Source organism: Arachis hypogaea, chromosome 9, assembly GCF_003086295.3.
Source record: "Arachis hypogaea cultivar Tifrunner chromosome 9, arahy.Tifrunner.gnm2.J5K5, whole genome shotgun sequence".
NCBI lineage: Eukaryota > Viridiplantae > Streptophyta > Magnoliopsida > Fabales > Fabaceae > Arachis > Arachis hypogaea.
Window position 1 is genome coordinate 10,033,988 of NC_092044.1, and position 21,295 is coordinate 10,055,282.

Consider the following 21,295-nt stretch of genomic DNA (forward strand, 5'->3'; position numbering starts at 1 on the left):
AAAAATAAAGATAAAATTATTTGTTTTGAAAAATAAATAACTTTTTAAATTTATTTTAGAAAATTTTTCTCATTATCTAAGACTAAAATATATGTTTTCAACTATCTTTTGAGTAATTAATATGATTAAGATATAATAGTTTAGTTAAAAAGAATAATGACATGTGTAGAAGCATTTAAAAATACATTCAAACATACTTTAAATATTGACTATGAATAATTTAAATGTTGACAAAAAAAATTAAAAGAAGAAACATAATATAACCCATATAAATTATAAAAGTTTTTAATAATGCATCCATAATTCATCAATAAAGATAGTATATATAGATATATGTTTGAGAAAAGACACAAAAATAAATATTAAAAAATTAGCGTATTAGACGAAATGTATAGGTATATAGATATATGTTGACTCATGATTATCTGAGGCTAAAATCTAGTACCCAACTATCTTGAGTAAACCGATGTAAGTTGGCACAGATAGATGACGGTCTGTGTCTCTTTAACTATCTTTTTCGGATTTGATATTTAGTGAAGGATGGGAATGGAGCTTGTTTGCTTGGGAGGGTCACCCACTTTGTCTCTACAATATCCAAGAGATTAGTCATTGGGTTTTCGACCTGATGGATACCCTGGTGCAAACAAAAAAAAAACTATCTTGAGTAATTAATATGTTTGACATGTAATAATTAAGTTGAAAAAAAGATGACATGACACGTGTACATAGAAACATTTAAGCTGCGTTTAGTTTCGAGAATAGGATAAGATAAGATACTAAGAACAAAACATAAATGATAGAAATACAAAAATTAATATTTTTATATTTTATTTGGTGATAAACTAGAATAAATCATGAAAGTCTAATTTATTCTCATTTTTTTATTTAAAAAATTTGGTAAGAAAAATATAATGATAAAATGTATAATTATGAAAAATTAACAGGAATAATGAAAGAACAAATAAAAAATAAGTTGTGTCTCTTGTTAGTGTCTCTGTGTCTTTCCTGTCAGGATAAACACAAAATACACTAATTCAATGTCTCTGGACACAACTCTGTTCATGTTTTATCTGCCAAACACAGTTTTGTGCCTCAGTATCCCATACATGTAAGGGTGGCAGGCGGAGAAGCCCGTCCCGCCCCGCCTTGTGAGGCGGTTCCAGAATCCTATCCCACCCCGCCTAGTGGCGGGCTAAGCCCACCTAATCTCCATTTTTTAATAATATTTATAAAGGCATAAAAAATTTTCTTTGTTTTAATCAATATAAAAGCAAATGTTAATTATAAATAGTCTCCAAAACAAAATAAATATAATCCAAAATCCAAAAACATAATTATAAATAGTCTCAAAAGCAAAATAAATATAATCCAAAATCTAAAAATATAATTATAAATAGTCTCCAAAGCAAAATAAACATAATTCAAAACACTTAATTTTCATCTTCATCTTCATGTAAGTCAATAACATCATTGGAACCAACTCCTGAAGAATAGCCTTCTCCTTTTACAATATCTTCCTCATCTAAATCTTCCTCTAGAAAAAAGTAAATAAATATATTAGAAAAATAATACATCATAATGAACAAAATCACTCAAGTATGTATGTTATAAATATGATTATACCATAATCATCATATCCACGTATCTAATTTCGTCCAATTTCGAGTGCGAATCACAACTTCAACATTATCTGGCAATAAACTGCTTCTATACTTATTCAAAATATGAGAACACATGCTAAATGCAGATTTTGAAGCCACGGTGGCAATAGGAATGCTCAACAAATCTCGTGCCGTTAGTGTTAGTGTTGAAAAATGATGTTGGTTGTCTTTCTACCATTGTAAACCATCTATGATTGCATCATTGCAAAATAATGTTGCCTCACTCAAATAAATATCAACAATTCTGATTTAATCAAAACTCAACCATTATCAAATAACATAAAAAACAGCAAACAATATATGGATCTGCATCAAATTTAATCAAAACTCAAAACCATTTTAAAACAAGTATCAGCAACCATTATCAAACAACACAAAACACAGCAAACAAACCTAAATCTCTGATCTAAAACCTAAGCCAGAAAACTAACATACCAGAAATATGATATGACAGCAGTGATGAGCCGATGACCAGAACAGAGGAGACAAGGAGCAGCGGTAATGAGGATAGACGAGCAGACCCAGAGAGCGAGAGAACAGACGAGCATACCTAGAGAGCGAGAGGATAGGACCCAGGAGTCCAAGACTTAGACCAGTTGCGACAACGGCTAGACGGAGCAGCAGCAGTGGTTAGATCCCAGGAGGACCGAAGAGCGACAATGACAAGGAGTGCCACGACTGCTGGGTGCGACTTTGCTATCTGTGCGAGACTGTGCGCGTGAGGATGGAAGTGTGAGCATGAAGAGTGAGGACGTCTGTGCGAGATTGCGACGGCACCAGATGCAGTACGGTTGGGAGCGGTTAGCGGTGGCCGGTGTGACTTGTGAGTGTGAGGTGTGAGTGACTATAGGTGGAGATGGAAACTGGAGAAGCTAAAGCTCTATGTTCTGAGTGGGAGGGAGTGAGAGTGACAGTAGCCGAGTGGTAAGGAGGCTGCAATTTGGGATTTAGGGCGGGTATGGTTTCATTGGGTCAAGTTGGGTTGGGGTTGTGGAGAAGTTGGGTTTTGGCCTTTTGGCCAAAAAATGCAAAAACACTCCCGGCCAAAAATATGTTTAGCCCGCCGGGGAAGCCTACTCCGCCAAAGCCCATGGTTTAAGCGGTGCGGGTTAGACGAAATTTCATTATTTGGTGGTCTCAATTTTTTATCCCGGCCCGCTTTTTTTGGCGGGTTACGCAAGCCGGCCTGGCGAGTTTAGGCCTGTTTGCCACCCCTACATACATGTAAACAAACGCAACCTTAAAGATGCTTTTAAACATAGTTTAAATAGGACCATAAGCAGTTTGAATCAAGATTTCAAAAATTGGACTAGTCATCGAATTGCTCTAATTACTGGTTTACTGGTCCAACAAAAAAATTGTTTTATAATAAAATAATAAATAAATTATAAATAAACACTTTACATCATAATTATAGACAATACAATTGTATCACAAAACATAAAACAACATCACATCACTATAAAAATCACAAAACACAATAGCACAGTTAATCAATAATCATACAATCTAAACACAACTAAGTCATCAAGACAGTCAAAATAAACACCTTACATCATAATTATAGACATTACAATTGAATCACAAAACATAAAAAGCATCACATCACTATAAAAATCATAAAACACAACATCACAATTAATCAATAGTCATACAATCTAAACACAACTAAGTCATCAAGACAGTCACAATACAACGCATTGCTGTAAAAAAATCATGAAACACAACAGCATCATAACAGAGTAGCCATTGCTAATCAATAATCAATTAACCATTCGATAATTTCAATGTGAAGCACAATTAAGTCATTAAGTCAATCATGTTCTAAGTACAATTAAGTCACAAAATACAAAACAGCAACACATCACTATATATAAAAATCACAAAATACAAAACAGTAGCACAATTTTAATAAAGACTAAAAAGGTTAACTAGTGAACTAAATCAACTAATCGTTTAATGATTCAATCCAAAACAAAAAAAATCGAGTAACAAATGTACAATACAGCACAGGACCAGAGTTAACTATTCAATTATTCGAATTTTAATCTGAGTACCACTAGCAGAATCCCAAACAAAAATCAATGTTTTGAGCAAAGAATGAAGAAGAATAGAAAACGAAAATTAAAATCAATTGAAGCCATTGCCCTTGTTCTGAGTAGTTTGACCAAAGGGGGAGGAGCACAACAAAGACAAAGACCAGGCGACGAGCAGAAAGACGATCACTGACCCTCAATCAACAAGCACAAGGGGTTTGATTTCTAAACAAAGCAACAAAAAAACGAAGAACAAGCATTGATCGTCCATGGACAAGTAGGACGGTGACTAGGCGATTCGTGAGAGCAAACAACGGGTTGGATACTCTGAGTCTTGAAGAACGCTGACATCATGAAGAGGGAGCTCCTAAGTGCGACGGATGGCGGCAGCAGCAATCTCTCATTCCGACAGACGGATAACGGACGGCGACAGCGATTGGTGGGAGTTAGGGTTTTTCTTTAATTTGGTTAAGGTTGAGTCATTGAGGATAGTTTGCTTTCTGAAGGAAGAAGAGTGGAGCAGGTGGGGTTGAGGGAGTTTTTCCTAGGGTTTTTTTTGTTAAACGAACAAAACGGCAGTGTTTATTATAAATTGACCGGGTTTCGGTCTGATCCAACTGACCGACTCAGCAGTTTGTATTCGATTTTTTAAGCAGCGATTTCTGCTAGTGAACTGAACTGCAGGAGCTGTCGATTCGCAATCGGACTGACCGGTTCAGTCCGATTTTTAAAACTATAATTTGAATTTTGACAAAAAAAACATAATTCATCACAAGTAACTCAAAATTTTTTAAAAGAACACATAATGCATCCGAACTTATCAATAAAGATAGAAATAGGTATAGTCATACGTATGAGAAAATGCGTAATAAATAAATAAATGAATGAACATATCACACGAAATGTATTAATATTTTTTTTGGTAAAATTTTTAAGTGGGTATGTTGACTAATGATCTCTTATGCTAAAATATTTGTTTTCAACTATCTTAAGTAATTAACATGATTGATATTTAATTATTAAGTTTAAAAAAATGGCATGACACGTGTGCAAAACCATTTAAAGATGCATTTAAACATACTTTGAATATTAATCAGAAACAGTTTGAATGTTGACTAAGAAAAAAAAAACATAATGCAACCCAAATACATTATAATTTTTTTTAATAAAACATATAATGCATCCTAATTCAATAATAAAGATAATTATAAATATAGACATATGTCAGAAAAACAACTAAATTAGCATATTACATACCAAATGTATTAATATTTTTTTTGGTTAAATTTTAAAGTCGGTAATGTTGACTAATGATCATTTAAGGCTAAAATCTATGTGTTCAATTGAGTAACTAATATGAATAAATTTAAGAATTAAATTTAAAAAATGATGGTATGATGATTGATGCGTGTGCATAAATATTTAGGCTTTGTTTGGATATAGAAAAGAAAATGGAAGGAAAGAAAATGAGAGGAAAGAAAATGAGTGGAAAGAAAATAAAAGGAAAAGTAGAGTTATTTGTATGTTGTTTGGATTAAGAGAAAATGGATGGAAAGAAAATAGAGAGAAAATTTTCTTTTGTTTGGATGAAAAGAAAAGTGAGAAGAAAGAAAATCATAATAGTATAAAATTACATTAATACCCTTATATATATTATATGTAAATTATAATTTATCAATGATAAGAGTAAATGTGTAAATATAGTTTAAATATTGACCAAAAACAGTTTAAATGTTGACTAAAAAAAAAGGTAAAAAATCAAAATAATAAATATAATAACATCCCAAACAAATTATAAATTTTTTTAATATTACACATAATGCATCCTACTTCATCCAAAAAGATAAATATATATAGGAATAGGTAAATGTTTTAAAAAAAGAAGCAAAAAAGTAAAAAAAAATAAATAAATGCATTAATATTTTCTTTGGTCAAATTTTAAAGTGGGTTATCTTAACTAAGGATCATGTGAGACTAAAATCTAACTATTTTGAATAATTAATAAGATCCAGGAGTATTTTAAATGTTTCCTAAAAAAGTAAATATAATACATTCCAAATAAATTATAATTTTTTTTAATAAAACACATAATGTATTCTAAATTTCTAATTCATTAATAAAGATAACTATAGATATAGGCATATGTTTAAAAAAATGTAAAAAAATAAAAAATAAATACATAAATATTTTACACGGAATATATTATTTTTTTTTCAGTTAAAATTCAAAGTGGGTTATCTTGACTAATGATCATCTAAAGCTAAAATTTATGTGTCTAACTATGAGTGAGATGTAATAATTAAGTTTAAAAAACGATGGCACCATAAGTGTGTGCAAAAGCATTTAAACATAGTTTGAATAATATTGACCGGAACAATTTGAATATTGACCAGAAAAAAAATCAAAATAATAAACATAATGCATCCCAAATAAATTATAAATTTTTTTAATAAAACATATAATGCATCCTAAATCATCAATAATAAAAGAGATACAGGTATAGACACATGTGATATGAAAAAAAAACGTTAAACAAGAAAAAAAAATATTTTTTAAAATTATTCAATCCTACTCTACTCATATTTTATACATATTAATAAAATAAAAATAAAATATTATATTCAAATTAAAATTAAAAATAATAAAATTTTAAAAAATCCAACATAAAATTATAATAGTATAATCATCAAGTTCTTAATAAAATTAAAATAACACAAATAAAAATAAATATCTTATTACTTTTCTTTTAATTCTAAATTCTTGTAACATTATTTTTTAAATAATAAACGTATTAAATTAATAATTTAAATTATTAACTTAACAATTATTCTAAATTTTTACAAAAACAAAAATGATCGTAGATTTAATATTCACTTCCTTCGCTGTATATATTATTTTTAAATATATATTATATAATATATTAAAAATAAGAGTAGGATCGAGTGCTAATAATATATTAACATTTTTTTGGTCAAATTTTAAAGTGGGTTATGTTGACTAATAATTATTTAAAATTAAAATATTTGTATCCAACTATCTTGAGTAATTAATATGATCTACTTAATATATTAAAATTGGGTTTTCTTCCAACTAATAAAAGTGAGGTGTCACTTTTCTGTAAACTCATTTTCCCTCCAAAATGAATATATTTAATGAATGATGCATGATTATACTAATTTAGAAAAATATCTTTATTATAATTATATAAAATTAATATTTAATACATTATTAAACTATTTATTAATTATTAATCAAAAATATTTTTAATTATTTTAATAAATAATACATAATTATACTAATTTAAGAAAATATCTTTATTATAATTATATAAAATCAATATTTAATACATTATTAAACTAATTATCAATCAAAAATATTTTTAAACATTTTAATTATATTGATATCCTTCTAATTCTTATTCATTATCCAATGATTTTATTAGTGGCAAGTTATTAATCCATTTATATTGATAATAATAATAATTTTATTAGGATAAATATCAAATTCTATTCCTAATGTAAAAATATAAAATTTAATTCCTTCCATTTTTATTTTTTCACTATAAAAGACTATGTATACTAGAAGAAAATGTCATTCGTTTACCAATTACTCTTTCATTTGATAGATTTTACAACAATTTTTTTTCTTCCTATGAGGTGTCGTTACAAGAAGGCAACTATCGTGGACATAAACTACCACACTCTCCAACTTTGGTGCTTATCATTCGGAACTTTATAAGATATGTTATCTATAAAATATTTATAGACCATGGTGTTATCATGTATGCATAAATAAAAAATGTTTCGTATTTAAATTTAAGTCATTTACCTGTTTGTGGTATATATTGTAGTGTGAAATTACTTTCAATATGTGTTGTGTAATGATATTGTGTTCTAATTTAAACTTTTACTTTATAACTGTATTATGATTTTATCTCATCATTTTTTCGTAGAGATCAAGTTGACGTATTTTTATTTTTTATTATTACTAAAAAATGGATGTGATATAAAATGTACCAAAAAAAAACTCTCACATTCAATTTATTTTATTGTAGTCTTCTATCTATTTTATTTATTTTTATTTTCTTCTTATTCATTTTATTTTCTTTTTAAATGTTATGTAATTTATTATAATTTATACAAATCTACTTAATTTAACTATTTTAATTATATTAATTTTAATTATATTGATATAATTATATTTTTTATTCATTATCCTAAAATTTTATTAATGACAAGTTATTATCTTAATGGTGACCTATATAATAATAATAATAATAATAATAATAATAATAATAATAATAATAATAATAATAATAATAATAATAATAAAAGATAGAAAATTATATTTTAGAGAAATATAAATTAGTTATTAATAATAGGTTATTAATAATGATAATTATATGATTAATTTTTAATAATCATTAAATATATTTAATATAAATAATCAAGTTTAAATATATATATATAAATAATTAATTTAATATTAATGATAATTCAATATATATATTAATAATCAATTTAATATTAATAACGATAATTGTCGTTATTCTTCAATAATAATAATAATAATAATAATAATAATAATAATAATAATAATAATAATAATAATAATCTTTCTTTTATTAAAATACTTATTTAATTGAATTAATATAAATATTTAATAAAAATAAATGATGAATTTTTTGGCCTGAAGGATAATACAATCAAATATTCTTGAAGATTTTAAAGCTGTGAGTATATATTCTTCCTATATTAATATACGCATGCATGTTATCTCATTTTTTTCATAAATGAAAAATAACATTTATCCGTTAAATTTATTAGTTGCTCAACCGATTCATCTTATTTATTGTGATTGAGATTGATATATAATCATAAAGATTTTTTTTCCATTAATTTTAGTAAAAAAATTTATGACGTAAAATAAAAATAAAATAAAGTCAATACCTACTTTTTTCTCAATATTTTTTATATTTACGGTAAATATTAAATATAAAAAAGAAAAAAATAATATTAATTATTATCACTTTTATTTATTTACATTCATAATTAAATTTAATATAATTATAGTAAGTCTCTGAAATTATAACAATTTATATCTGTTACATATATAAAAATTATATTATATATAATTATATATCTCCTTTTTTATATATACTTAGCAAGTATTTCTATTTATATAATTTACTTAATATATTAAAATTGAGTTTTTTCTCAACTAATGAGAGTGAGGTATGAATTCCTCATAAATTCATTTTTCCTCTAAAATGAATGCATTTAATGAATAATGCATAATTATACTAATTTAGAAAAATATTTTTATTATAATTATATAAAATTCATATTTAATACATTATTAAACTACTTATCAATTATCAATTGAAAATATTTTTAATTATTTTAATAATAATAATAATAATATACTTCTATTTAATATACTAAAATTGTATTTTTTTCCTAACTAATTGAAGTGAGGTGTCAATTTTTCATAAATTCATTTTTCTTCTAAAATGAAAGCACTTTCCTCTCTTCTAAATTTATTTTAGAAAAATATCTTTATTATATTTATATTACAATTAACATTTAATGAATAATGTATGGTTATACTAATTTAGGAAAATATATTTATTATAATTATATAAAATTAATATTTAATACATTATCAACTAATGAAAGGGAGGTTTCAATTCTTCATGAATTTATTTTCTCTCTAAATAAAAGTACTATTCTCTCTTCTGAATTTATTTTAGAAAAATTAAAATTCCATGCTGAATATAGGTGGCAAGTTAAAAAAAAAATAAGCAAGTTAATGGAATCAAATCATATTTCTATAATATATATAAGAATATATATTTTTATTATATAAAAATTGAATTCTGCAGTTTATGATGAGCGTGGCATACTTCTATATCAACTAATTATATCAACTAAATTAATTATATCAACTAATTGATTTGATTAGGTATTTAAATATCACACAATTTATTATAATTTATATCAATCAAATAATTATAATTTATTATATCAATTATTTTAATTCATTAATTTATAAGGTACATAATAATATAGATGATTTATTACTTATACTGATTAAATACAATAAATACATATTAATTTAGTTAAAAAAATCATTGTCTCCTATATTTTTTTATTTATTTTTTTTTAATTCATTAAATCCAATCAATTATAATAACTTAATTATATCAACTAATTAATTCAATCAATTATTTTCTAATTTATTTTTTGAATCCAATAAATCAAATAAAATTAATTATACTAATTATTTGTGTTGACTAATTGATTTGATTAATTCTTAAAAATATTTTTATTTAATTTATTTAATTTATTTAAATATAACTAATTAGTTATTTAATTTTATTATGATAAATATCAAATTTTATTTCTAATATAAAAATACAAAATTTTATTCCTTCCATTTTTATTTTACCACTATAAAAGATCATATATGCTAGAAGAAAATATCATTAATTTACCAATTACTCTTTCATTGAGTAACTTTTACAACAAATCTTTTTTTTCCTATGAAGCGTCGTCACAAGAAAGCAACTATCATGGACACAAATCAGCACACACTCTTCAACTCCCATGCTCATCATTTAGAGCAATATATGACATGTTATCCATTAAACATTTATAGACTATGGTGTTATCATGTAAGCATAAATAAAAAAAAATCCGTAATTAAGTTTAAGTCATTTACATATTTATGTGGTATATTGTAGTGTGAAATTACTTTCAATTTGTGTTGTGCAATGATATTATGGTTTAATTTAAACTTTTATTTTAGAATTGTGTTATGATTTTATCTCATCATTTTCTCTTAGATATTAAGTTGATGTATTTTTATTTATTATTATTGAAGCGGATGTGATATAAAATTTGTAAAAAAAAAACTCACATTCAATTTATTTTATTATAGTCTTCTATTATTCTATTTTTTTATTCATTTTATTTTTTTTAAATATCATACAATTTATTATAATTTATACCAATTAATTAATTATAATTCATTATATCAGTTAGTTTAATTCATTAATTTATCATATACATGATAAAATAGATCATTTGTTATTTATACGTTTATTTTTCTAAAATTTAAATCTAAATAATTATATTTTTAGTTTTTGTTATGAACAAAATATTATTAATAATGAATAATAATTAACCACTCATACTTTTAATCAAAGTGTTTGGATGATTTTTATATTTATTAATATTAATTATTGATTATTTTTCATAAAAAAATTATATTATAATTTTATGTTAGTTCATAATTGATTAATGATTAATGTTCATGAAACTATGTTACTCTAAATTTTATATTTTATAAATATTTTATTTAAATATAATTTTTTAACATAAAAATGTATTATTTTTAATAATATCATAATTTTATATTTTTTAATTATTTTAAATGAATATTTTATAAAATAGTAATTAAAGCCATTATTCCCTATACTTTTACTAATCTATTATCTAACTATTATATAAAATTAAAATCGTATTAATGAATTTAATATTAAAATTAATTTGATATTTTATTATTTAGAGTGTTTTTCGATCAATAATTTTATACTCTTTACTTTTTTTTCAGTTTCATTTTGAATTTTAATTTAGTACTCAAAGGTAGTAAAATTCCATTGATACTGAAATAAAGTTACAAAAGGGTCTATAGAGTAGAATAAGTAAAATAATGTGATACCCACATTGCAACATCCAAATAAAACAACTTAAGATCTAAAATGTTTATCTTTCTCTTTTTCGCCGTCTATTATATTATCTATTCTATTATATAAAAATTAAATTTTTACCTTTAATGATATAATCAACGTAGCATGCTTCTGCTTTATTTTGTTTAATTTATTAAAGACAATTCATTATGATGAATTAATTATATTAACTAATTTATTTGAATAGATATTTAAGCATCACACAATTTAAAATTGTGTATATTAATTATTTGATTTAATTTTTATGATATATAAATTTAATGAATAAATTAAAATAAGATAATTTATTACTTATTTAAATTGAATACAACAAATATAAATTAATTTAGTTAAAAATTTACTATTTTCTAATCTTCTATACATAAAAATGACAAAACAAAATTATAAAAATAATATTTTTATCACTTTTGCTATTTTAATTTTATTTTCTTTGCTTTTTTATGTATAATTTTATTTTATATTAACTTTGTTTATTTAATAATAAAATATACTCATATTAGTCCTATCATATAATAATATATTTTTCTCCTATATTAATCGAAGAATTTCAATAATTATCAACTACATCTAATAGAATGACTGAGAAGTGAGAACTACGAAAAGTTAAACCCAGATTCAAAATGCTGAAATAAAGAAAAGAAAACAGTGGATATATGATTAGAGAAAAATGTATAATAATGACAAAATATACTAAAATCGGATTTTTTCTCCAACTAATAAAAGTGAGGTGTTAATTCCTTATGAATTTTTTCTCTAAAATGAAATCACTATTTTTTTTCTAAATTTATTTCAGAAAAATATATTTATTATAATTATATTACAATTAACATTTAACGAATAATGCATGATTATATTAAGAGAAATATTTTTATTATAATTATATAAAATTAATATTTAATACATTATCAACTAATAAAAGTGAGGTATCAATTCCTCATGAATTCATTTTTCCTCCAAAATGAAAGTACTATTCTCTCTTCTAAATTTATTTTAGAAAACTATCATTATTAATAATTATATTACAATATTACAATTAGCATTTAATGAATAATGCATAATTATAATAATTTAGAAAAATAAAATAAAGTTCAGTAATTTATCTTCCAACTGCACAAGTATGTAGAATAACTTTTAAGAATGAGTCACGTATAGTAAATACGGTCGATGATTGTAAAACTGTATACTAACATTGATATAATATTATTTCAGGTATATGTTTTGCAGACATAAAAAAAATATTGAGTTATTTTTTAGTAGATTTAAATTATTTATTATTTATTAAAGAATTTTGTGCATTAAAATTCTCTAATAATTTATTATTTATTTTGAGTTAATTTTGATGTGTTCTTTCTTGACAATAAAACAACATAGAAAAATTTGTTGGTAAGTCTAAGTATTATTAAGTTATGTATAGTCATATTGAGTATATACGTTTGATTTATTGAAAAAAGTAGATTACTAAAATCAATTAATAACTATTCTAGAGTTAATATATTTAATACTAGATTAAGAAAAAACAAATAATACATAACATGTTATATTTTTATTAATCAAATTATTATAATTTAAATTAATCTTAACAAAATAATTTAAAATCATAATTTTAATTTTATCGCGTGCATGGCACGAGTTAATACACTTGTTGACATATAATAATTAAGTTAGAAAAAAACGATAGCATGATGAGTGTACAAAATATATATATATATATATATATATATATATATATATATATATATATATAATGCATTCCAAATAAATTAGAATTTTTTTTTTATAAAATACATAATGTATCTCAAAATAGTTTAGTATTTGTATTACTTAAATTAGCGGCTCAACAGATATGGTCAGTTTTTTTATTGCATTTAAGAAATTTTTTTTATATTTTTATTTTTAAAATTATAAATTTAATATACATAAGTAAAAAATAAAATATCTTAAGTTATTTAACATTTAAAATTTATAAAATAAATTTAAATTAAAAAATAAGATTAAAAAGAATTACATTATTATTATGTGTAATAATATTAAAATAAAAATTTACTAACATTATTTATAGATTTGTTATTTATAAATATTATTAAATTTATTTATTTTTTTAATTTTTTTAATTTAAAATAAATTTTAAAATTTATATTCAAAATATTATTTATCTCCATGCATAATTCTAATAGATAAAAAAAATAATATTTTGAATCTTGTATTAAACGTCTTAATTATCTTTAATTTCATTATTTTTTAAAATTACTTATTTTTAATTTAATTATTGTCTCATTGTTATTATTATTGTCTAATTGTTACTATTATTTTTAAGAATTTTAAATTTTATATATTTATTTTAAAAATTTTGAGTTTGATATCATCAATAATTTAAAATAAAAATAAAAATATTTATAAATTGTTTAACATTTAAAATATATAAATTAAATTAAATTAAATTAAATAAGATATAATCAAAAAATTATTATATTGTTATTATTTATAACAAAAATAAAAGATTAATATTAATATTTATAAATATTATTCACAAAATAGTTATTTATAAATATTATTAAATTTATTTATTTTTTAATCGTATTTAATTTTAAAAAATATAAAATTCTAAAATTAAAGAACTTTATATATCCATACATAATTCTAATTAATAAAATAACACTTGTATGTTTCATTTTAAATATATATTCAACATCTTAAATTATTTTTAATTTTATTATTCTTTTAAAATTATTAAGTTTTATTTTCATTATTCCCTCTTTGTGTATCACACACTATCTTCTTTTTTAGCCATTATCTAAACATAAATCCAAGATTAATTCATTACGACTGTTGTATTATATTGTATTGTTCTTTCTCGTATTATATTCTCTTCTTCTATTTTTTTTCTCCTCTTTATCGAATCGTAATCAATTATAATCAATTATCACTATGTACATTTATTGCAATATAAAATTTTTAAACACTACATAATGTTCTTATAAGATATTACTTTAAATTTAGTTTCAGATAAGATATTAACAAGCCTGTCCAATGAGATATCTCTATTTACGGGGAATAAATATTTCAATTAGTATAAAATCACACTTTAAATGGAAAACAAATATCTTTATTGCTTGAATTTTTTAGAGGAATAGTTTTACAAAAATACGTTCTTAGACTATTTTTAGTAAAAAATTTATCTCAATCTTTATTTATAGCCTACACATGTCATAAAAAATAACTCTATATCAGTTTTTGTGTTATAAACCGTAAATAAGTACTCAAAACATTTATTTCTTCTTTATTAAAAGAAACTAACTTTAATCTCTATCGTAGTCCTACTTAATTAATTAATTAAAGTAATTAAAATTAATATAATTACTATTTTTTATAATAATATTTAAATTTATAAATTAAAAGATAATTCACTATTAAAAAATATTAATATTAAAAAAATTTATATATAACAATAATACACAATATATTATTCGAGATTAAACTAATTTGTAAAATTACTTAATATAAAGACAAACATAGTTAAACTCTATAATTGACGATAAACATGGTGCATGAAATTGCCATATGTATTTAATCAAGTCTTCTTTCAACTGTCGAAATTATTTTATAAAGTGTTAAAATTAAATTTATTTTTTATAAATAAATTTAATTAATTATAATTTACTATAACAATATAAACAATATTTATTAATATTGATTTAATATAATTATTTATATTAATTAAATAAAAATATAATTATTTAATATAATTATCTAATTAATTATAATTTAATTAATTAACAAATTGTCAAATGTGAAATAAAATTATTTAATATAAACATACATGTAATGTAATATATATAATATTTTTATTTTTTTAATAACTTATTGACAAAAAATTATTAGTTGTTGAAATATTTTTTTAGAAGGACTCTCAATCTCAATTTTTGTGAAAGGACTTTTTTCATTCTTTACTCCAATGACTTTTTTGTTCTCATTTGTCAGAATAGAACATGTATTTATCATCTTGAAGTTGTTCTTAGAGCAACTCCAATAATAATAAATGGAGGTTCTATTCTAATACATAAGAAGAAAAAAGTTATTAGAATAAAAAATGAAGAGAGTCCTTCGTAAGAAATGAGACCAAAAATCTCACTACAAGAAACATCGTTAAAATCGACAGCTAAATCGACGGCTAAGCCGTCGATAATATTAAAAATCGACGGCAAAATGGACGACAGAGATGGTCGCTATTAAGCTTGTCGATTTTTCAAAATTCTAATAAAATCGACGGCTCGCGTAGCCGTCGATAATAATTTAATAAAATCGACAGCATTTTCGTCTATAATATGAGTTTGGAAATTTTGTCTACTTACTAAAATCGACAACATCGCCATCGATATTATTATTTAAAATCGACACCATTTGTGTCGATATTTGATTCAATAAAATTGACAATCTTGCCATCGATATTTTTATATAAAATTGACGGCGTTTTCTGTCGATATTTGATTCAATAAAATCGACACAATGGCTGTCGATTTAATTATTTAGATACCGATAAATTATTTGTCTATATTTTGTCTATTTTAAATTTAAAAAGCGACAACACCGTCCTCGATTTTAATAGCCATTTTTTAATTATTTTTTTATTTAAAAAATAGTAAACAATTAATGCAAATAAACTTTTAAATATAGAAATAAAATTTATACAGAATATTAGATAACAAGACAAATAAACTTTTAAATATAAAAATAAAATTTATACTAAATATTAGATAAACTTATCAAAATAATAAATAATCCTCTAACATAAAGACTTAAGACAAGATAAATAACTAAACTTAGACTTATATTTGTTTAAATTGCAATCCACTAATAATACAAAATATTCAAATTAAAGTAAATAACCTACTCATACTCATCTACTCATACTCATCTAAATAATTATGCCAAAAATGAATATAGAATCATCTTGATTTAATTATTTCAAAATGGATTGAATTATGCCAGAAATGATAAACATGAGCTTTTTCAAAAATAAATCCTCCAAGACGCACCAGCCAAGAAGAAACACCAGGCACCTCTGTTCCGCCACTTCCAAACGCAATTTCAATTCTCACCTCAGGTTTTGATGAAAATGAATACATAAGAGCTTTTCCATCTAGAATTGGTGTAATGAGGAGCTGCATAAAAATGTGAATGATTAGATTAGTAAAGAAAAATAATTTAACTAATAATTAGTGGCTACAAACACAAGGCACAAGCGTTTAGAAATGAATTTTCTTCAAATCCGGGCAAAGTATTTTATAGTTCTCATAGTAATAAGTGTTATTACTTGCTTCAAAAATCAAACTTGCTTATTTGTTTTCATATATGTTGTTTCATTTTATATAACTTAGTGCCTTAGAATCTTAAAGAAATATAGATCCTATTTGACATACATCACCCTTGATATGAAGACTGTTAATCATAATTCGGGTAGTTCCCATCAATGGCTTGGCAAGCTTGGCAAGCATCAAAATACTCATGTCACTAGTGTCCCAATTAAAACCCATGTTCAAGATTTGCTGTCAAATACCAACAGAATACTTTATAAAATTGTTTAAACTCAATTGCATTAAATTAGTTGACATTATGATCAAGTGCCACAAATGTAAAACTACCAAGAAAACCTGAACTTTATCTTAATAGTTTTCCAGTTTAGATCATAATAATGTGCCTAATATGTATTCATCATAACACAATTAAAACATTTTTTGCAAATAACTAGTCCCATGCTCCTATACATGGTGAATTTTGCTGATAAGGACGATATAAGAGAATGAAGAATGCCTTTGGGCACACCTTCTACCTCCCGCCTTTATTACCTCTAAAGATTTTGATATATCTCAATTGTTTTGGTAGGCAAAACACAAATTTTAAGCCTATAAAATCTAATGCAAGAAACTAAATAAAATAAAATTCCAGCAGGAAAGCTTAATGAATCAGATCCTGATATGCACTATATTGGGAGGCAATGGCTTGAGAACAAATTTTTGCAGGGTGAACCAAACTACCATGATTGTATAGTTAGTCATGTTCTCCAAGTGATCAATGCACAACAGCAAACAGTTCACAGCAGAGTCAACTACACATTTTCCAACCAAAGCAAAAGAGAATAAGATTGGGAAAGAAGCCAGCAGAAAAAATTACAATTGAGGTGATTTACGTACCTCCTTGCCATGTTTAGCAATGCATCCATTATGGCCCAAAGTTACCACAGCCCTTTTGCAATACTTAGCTAGAAATTCTACAGCAACAACTGGATCGGCATTATGCTCATCCCTAAAAATGAATGTAATCTATCAAAAGAGTGAAAAAAGACTGGAGAATACATATGAAAGGATGACGAAAAAAAATGTGAAAGCGAAGAAATAAAAATGAACCTCCATGCTTATTATCCACCCAGGGCAATTGGCACCATAGATACCGCATTTCACTCCTTGAAAATTGGCATCATATTGATTAATCTCAGACTACAAGAGATGATTCTTCCCTAAGAAAAATAAAATAACTAAATGATCATTTCTAATCTCTTCATGAAAGGATAGCAGCAGCATCAAAGAAGTACCATACAAGAGCATTGATCAAAACAAGTGAAAAAAAAGGTTTCCTTTTGTGTTAAATAGGCATAGATGACTTACTTGCCCGTAACCACAACTGCGGATAGAGCTTCCAACTTTCTGTATCACCTCATACATACATTTCTTTGTAAGTTTGCTACTTGTACTTGCCAGCCTATAAATAGTGACACTAAATTTACAACACAATGGCATCAGAAATGACCAGTAAACTTTTTATATAACTCATATGTCCTTTATGCAGAAGCTTAAAGTGTCTCTAATGTCCCTAGTAAAAAGCATTGCAAGACACTGAAGTTCTTTATAGATTTCTTCAGCATAAAACAAGATTACATATAGTTGATCCGCATATTGAATCTAAATAAAAAATTAGAGAACTAACACCGAAAATAGAGAAGAATCCTATAAATCCATGTCAGTCATGAAGAAAGAATACAAAATTGCAGGATAACACAGAAAAATGAACAAAAGTAGTGATAACACCTGCAATGCCTTTCTTCCTTCATCAATCTTTGAATTGAAGACCTATATCATTGAGAACAGTAGTGAATCATCTACAAATGCTGAGCAAATTTTTTATTGATGAAAAAAATCAATTGAAGAACGAAAGAGAGAGAGAGTAACTGATTTTGATTGAGCACGGTCAATTGAAGGCAGCAGCAACAACGGCACAGAGAGACAAAGCGATTGATTATGCTAATTAGGTTTCAATAATATTGATGCGATTGTTATTAATGAACGCAAATTCAGAATTTCATTATGAAAATAGTAGATACAACAATTGCAAAAATAAGTATAATAATCAGAGAGACTGAGAGGAACTTACATGAAGAGGATGGCACGGCGGCGGACTCGGCGGAGGAGGAGAAGAAGAAGAAGAAGCTCTGCTCTCCGACGAAAGACGGTGGGTTTTCTCAGTCGTCGGAGAAGAAGAAGCTCTCTCTGCCTCTCTCCGTGACGGTAACTCCTTCTCTGGTCTGTACTCTCAAGCGTTGGAGAAGAAGAAGCAGCTTCACTCTGAACTTTGATTCTCTGGAGGTTTGGGGTTAATGTTTGGGAAATTGAAACGAAGGACGCGGGTAATAAACGCGGCATAATTTTTTGTTGATAAAAATCGACGGTAAGTTCGTCGATTTTAGTTAAAACAAAAATCAACATGCTAACTGTCTATTTTATATAATAAATTTACACCTTCCATCCTATTTTAAAAGAAGATTTCCATCGTTTAAATTTATCGACGGCGAAAGTTGTCGATATTATAATTATTAAAATAGACAACTAATCCGTCGATTTTAAAGAAAAACAATTATCAGCTATCATATCTTGTTACTAAAATCGACAACAAGGGCGTCGATATTATTATATAAAATCGACGTCTCTACTGTCGATATTTGATACAAATAAAATCGATGATACCTTTGTCTATAATATGTTTATTAAAATCGACAATATGTTTATTAAAATCGACAATTTTGCTGTTGATATTGGATCCAATAAAATCGACGCAGTTGCTGTCGATTTTATTATTCATATACCGACAAATTATATGTCCGTATTTGGGTTCGCTTGTCTATTTTAAACTTAAAAAGCTATAACTATTCCGTCGATTTTAATAGATATAATTTAAAAGTATAACTAGAAGATTCAGAAACTTTATCAATTATTATAACTAAAAAATTTAAAATTTAAAATACTATTAATATAAACTCTCTTCACATATTAAAGAAACACCTTGATTTTTCTTTAAAAAAACAAAATAAATATCAATGTAAAAAGAAAAATTTATACAACTAATCATTCTTATAAAAGTAGTGCAAATAATAATGTCTTAGGAGTTGTATCTTACATTTGATTATTTTTCATGAGTGTATTTGAAAAAGTTATACTCAATAATCGAACAAATCTTTCAAACTCAATGACCTCAATTTTCTTAAGATCAAATAGATAAAAAATATACAAAGAAGAAACAGAATAAATGTTCACATATACAAATTCTAAAATCACAATAAAATTATCTCATCAACTCATTACATGTTTAAGCTACAAAGAGAAAATAAACTGCTCCATGTTATTAAATCGATAACCTTTTTAGTTCTTATCAATGCTTTTAAACGATAAAATATATACTTTCTAGGTTTATTGAATGATATTTTTTTTCATGGATCGGATTTTATTTTCTATCTTTTATTTATTTGTTTTGTTCCAACAAAATACACACCTAAAAGATTTTAGTTACTATAACCCCAAAAGGACCAAGACACAATACAAATACAACAGAATACCAAGGCACAATACAAGTTAGCTGTGCATACATTATACCAATCATTTGTTAGAAAGAAGTTCACATAAATCAAATTTTTAGGTCACTCGCCTTTGTTGGTATATGTCCTAATAAGTTATCCACGCTTACTTATCAAAGTGTTGAAAACTTTCAAAAGAAACTTTAGCTTACATAAGCCACCGGCAATATTATATTTACTTTAATTAAGTTAAGTGTTCCATAATGTAAAGCCTATGCTGATCAGACATAGAAATTAAATCAAAAATTACATTCAGGCATTTTTTCGAACATGTGGTGTGCAGAGTTCAAAACAGTAAATTTCAATTCAATCTAAGCAGCATTCAACCCAGTAATTTCAGAAAGATACGGCCAACAACAATTTCAGTCCAAAAACACAAGTTTTAACAAACCTAAGCCTAACCAAAATTTCTAAAAACAGAATTAAAAAGCAGTGAAAATAAAGAAAAAAAAGACAGGAAATAGGGGAAGGGAACCTGCATTGATGAAATGAGGAAGAAGAAAGGATAGGCAGTGGGGTGGTGGTGATGTCGCGGTGGCGCAGAAGGTCGCCGCTGCTGGTGGTTGCTTGTCGGTGCTTGAAGACGCGGACAGAGGATAACTCCACGAACAGGGGTGTCGCACGCAGGAACGAAGAAATGGAGAAATGGGGAAGAAAGAGAAGAAGGAAGAGAGAGAGGGTAGGCAATGGTGGTCGCCGGTGGTGGTGTCAGACGGAGGCGGTGGTGAAGAGGAAGCGAAGTCAACCAAAGGATACCTAGCTTGAAGAATACCTATTTTGAATTTGGGGAAGTTTGCGTTTCTGAACTTTGGAAGCGGGAGCTGCCGCGAGAACATATTTTTTTAGTGATAAAAATCGACGACATATTTGTCGATTTTAATTAAAAAAAAAACACATATAGCGTCTATTTTATAGATTAAATTTACATCATCCATTTTATTTTAGAAAG

At 25.1% G+C, this 21,295-nt stretch overlaps 1 protein-coding gene across 15 annotated transcripts; it reads right to left on the bottom strand.

The window, feature by feature from the left end:
• Positions 1 to 16,258: 16,258 nt before the first annotated feature.
• LOC112710307 (uncharacterized) lies at positions 16,259 to 21,193 on the bottom strand. 15 transcript variants are annotated; one of them, XM_072202461.1, is made up of 9 exons: positions 18,873 to 19,318; positions 18,671 to 18,742; positions 18,530 to 18,571; positions 18,110 to 18,218; positions 17,852 to 17,961; positions 17,639 to 17,750; positions 17,483 to 17,553; positions 16,868 to 16,993; positions 16,259 to 16,609 (listed from the first exon to the last, which is right to left on the bottom strand). In XM_072202461.1, the coding sequence occupies exons 1-5, from the start codon at positions 19,202 to 19,204 to the stop codon at positions 17,902 to 17,904; spliced, it is 615 nt and encodes a 204-aa protein (XP_072058562.1). In that variant the 5' UTR covers positions 19,205 to 19,318; the 3' UTR covers positions 16,259 to 16,609; positions 16,868 to 16,993; positions 17,483 to 17,553; positions 17,639 to 17,750; positions 17,852 to 17,901. The 15 variants fall into 15 exon arrangements, 9 of the variants coding, with proteins under 9 accessions (XP_072058562.1, XP_072058565.1, XP_072058564.1 ...); XR_011865339.1 differs by lacking the exon at positions 18,671 to 18,742 and having other exon boundaries at positions 18,530 to 18,669; positions 18,873 to 19,121; XM_072202464.1 differs by lacking the exon at positions 17,483 to 17,553 and having other exon boundaries at positions 18,873 to 21,156.
• Positions 21,194 to 21,295: the final 102 nt, after the last annotated feature.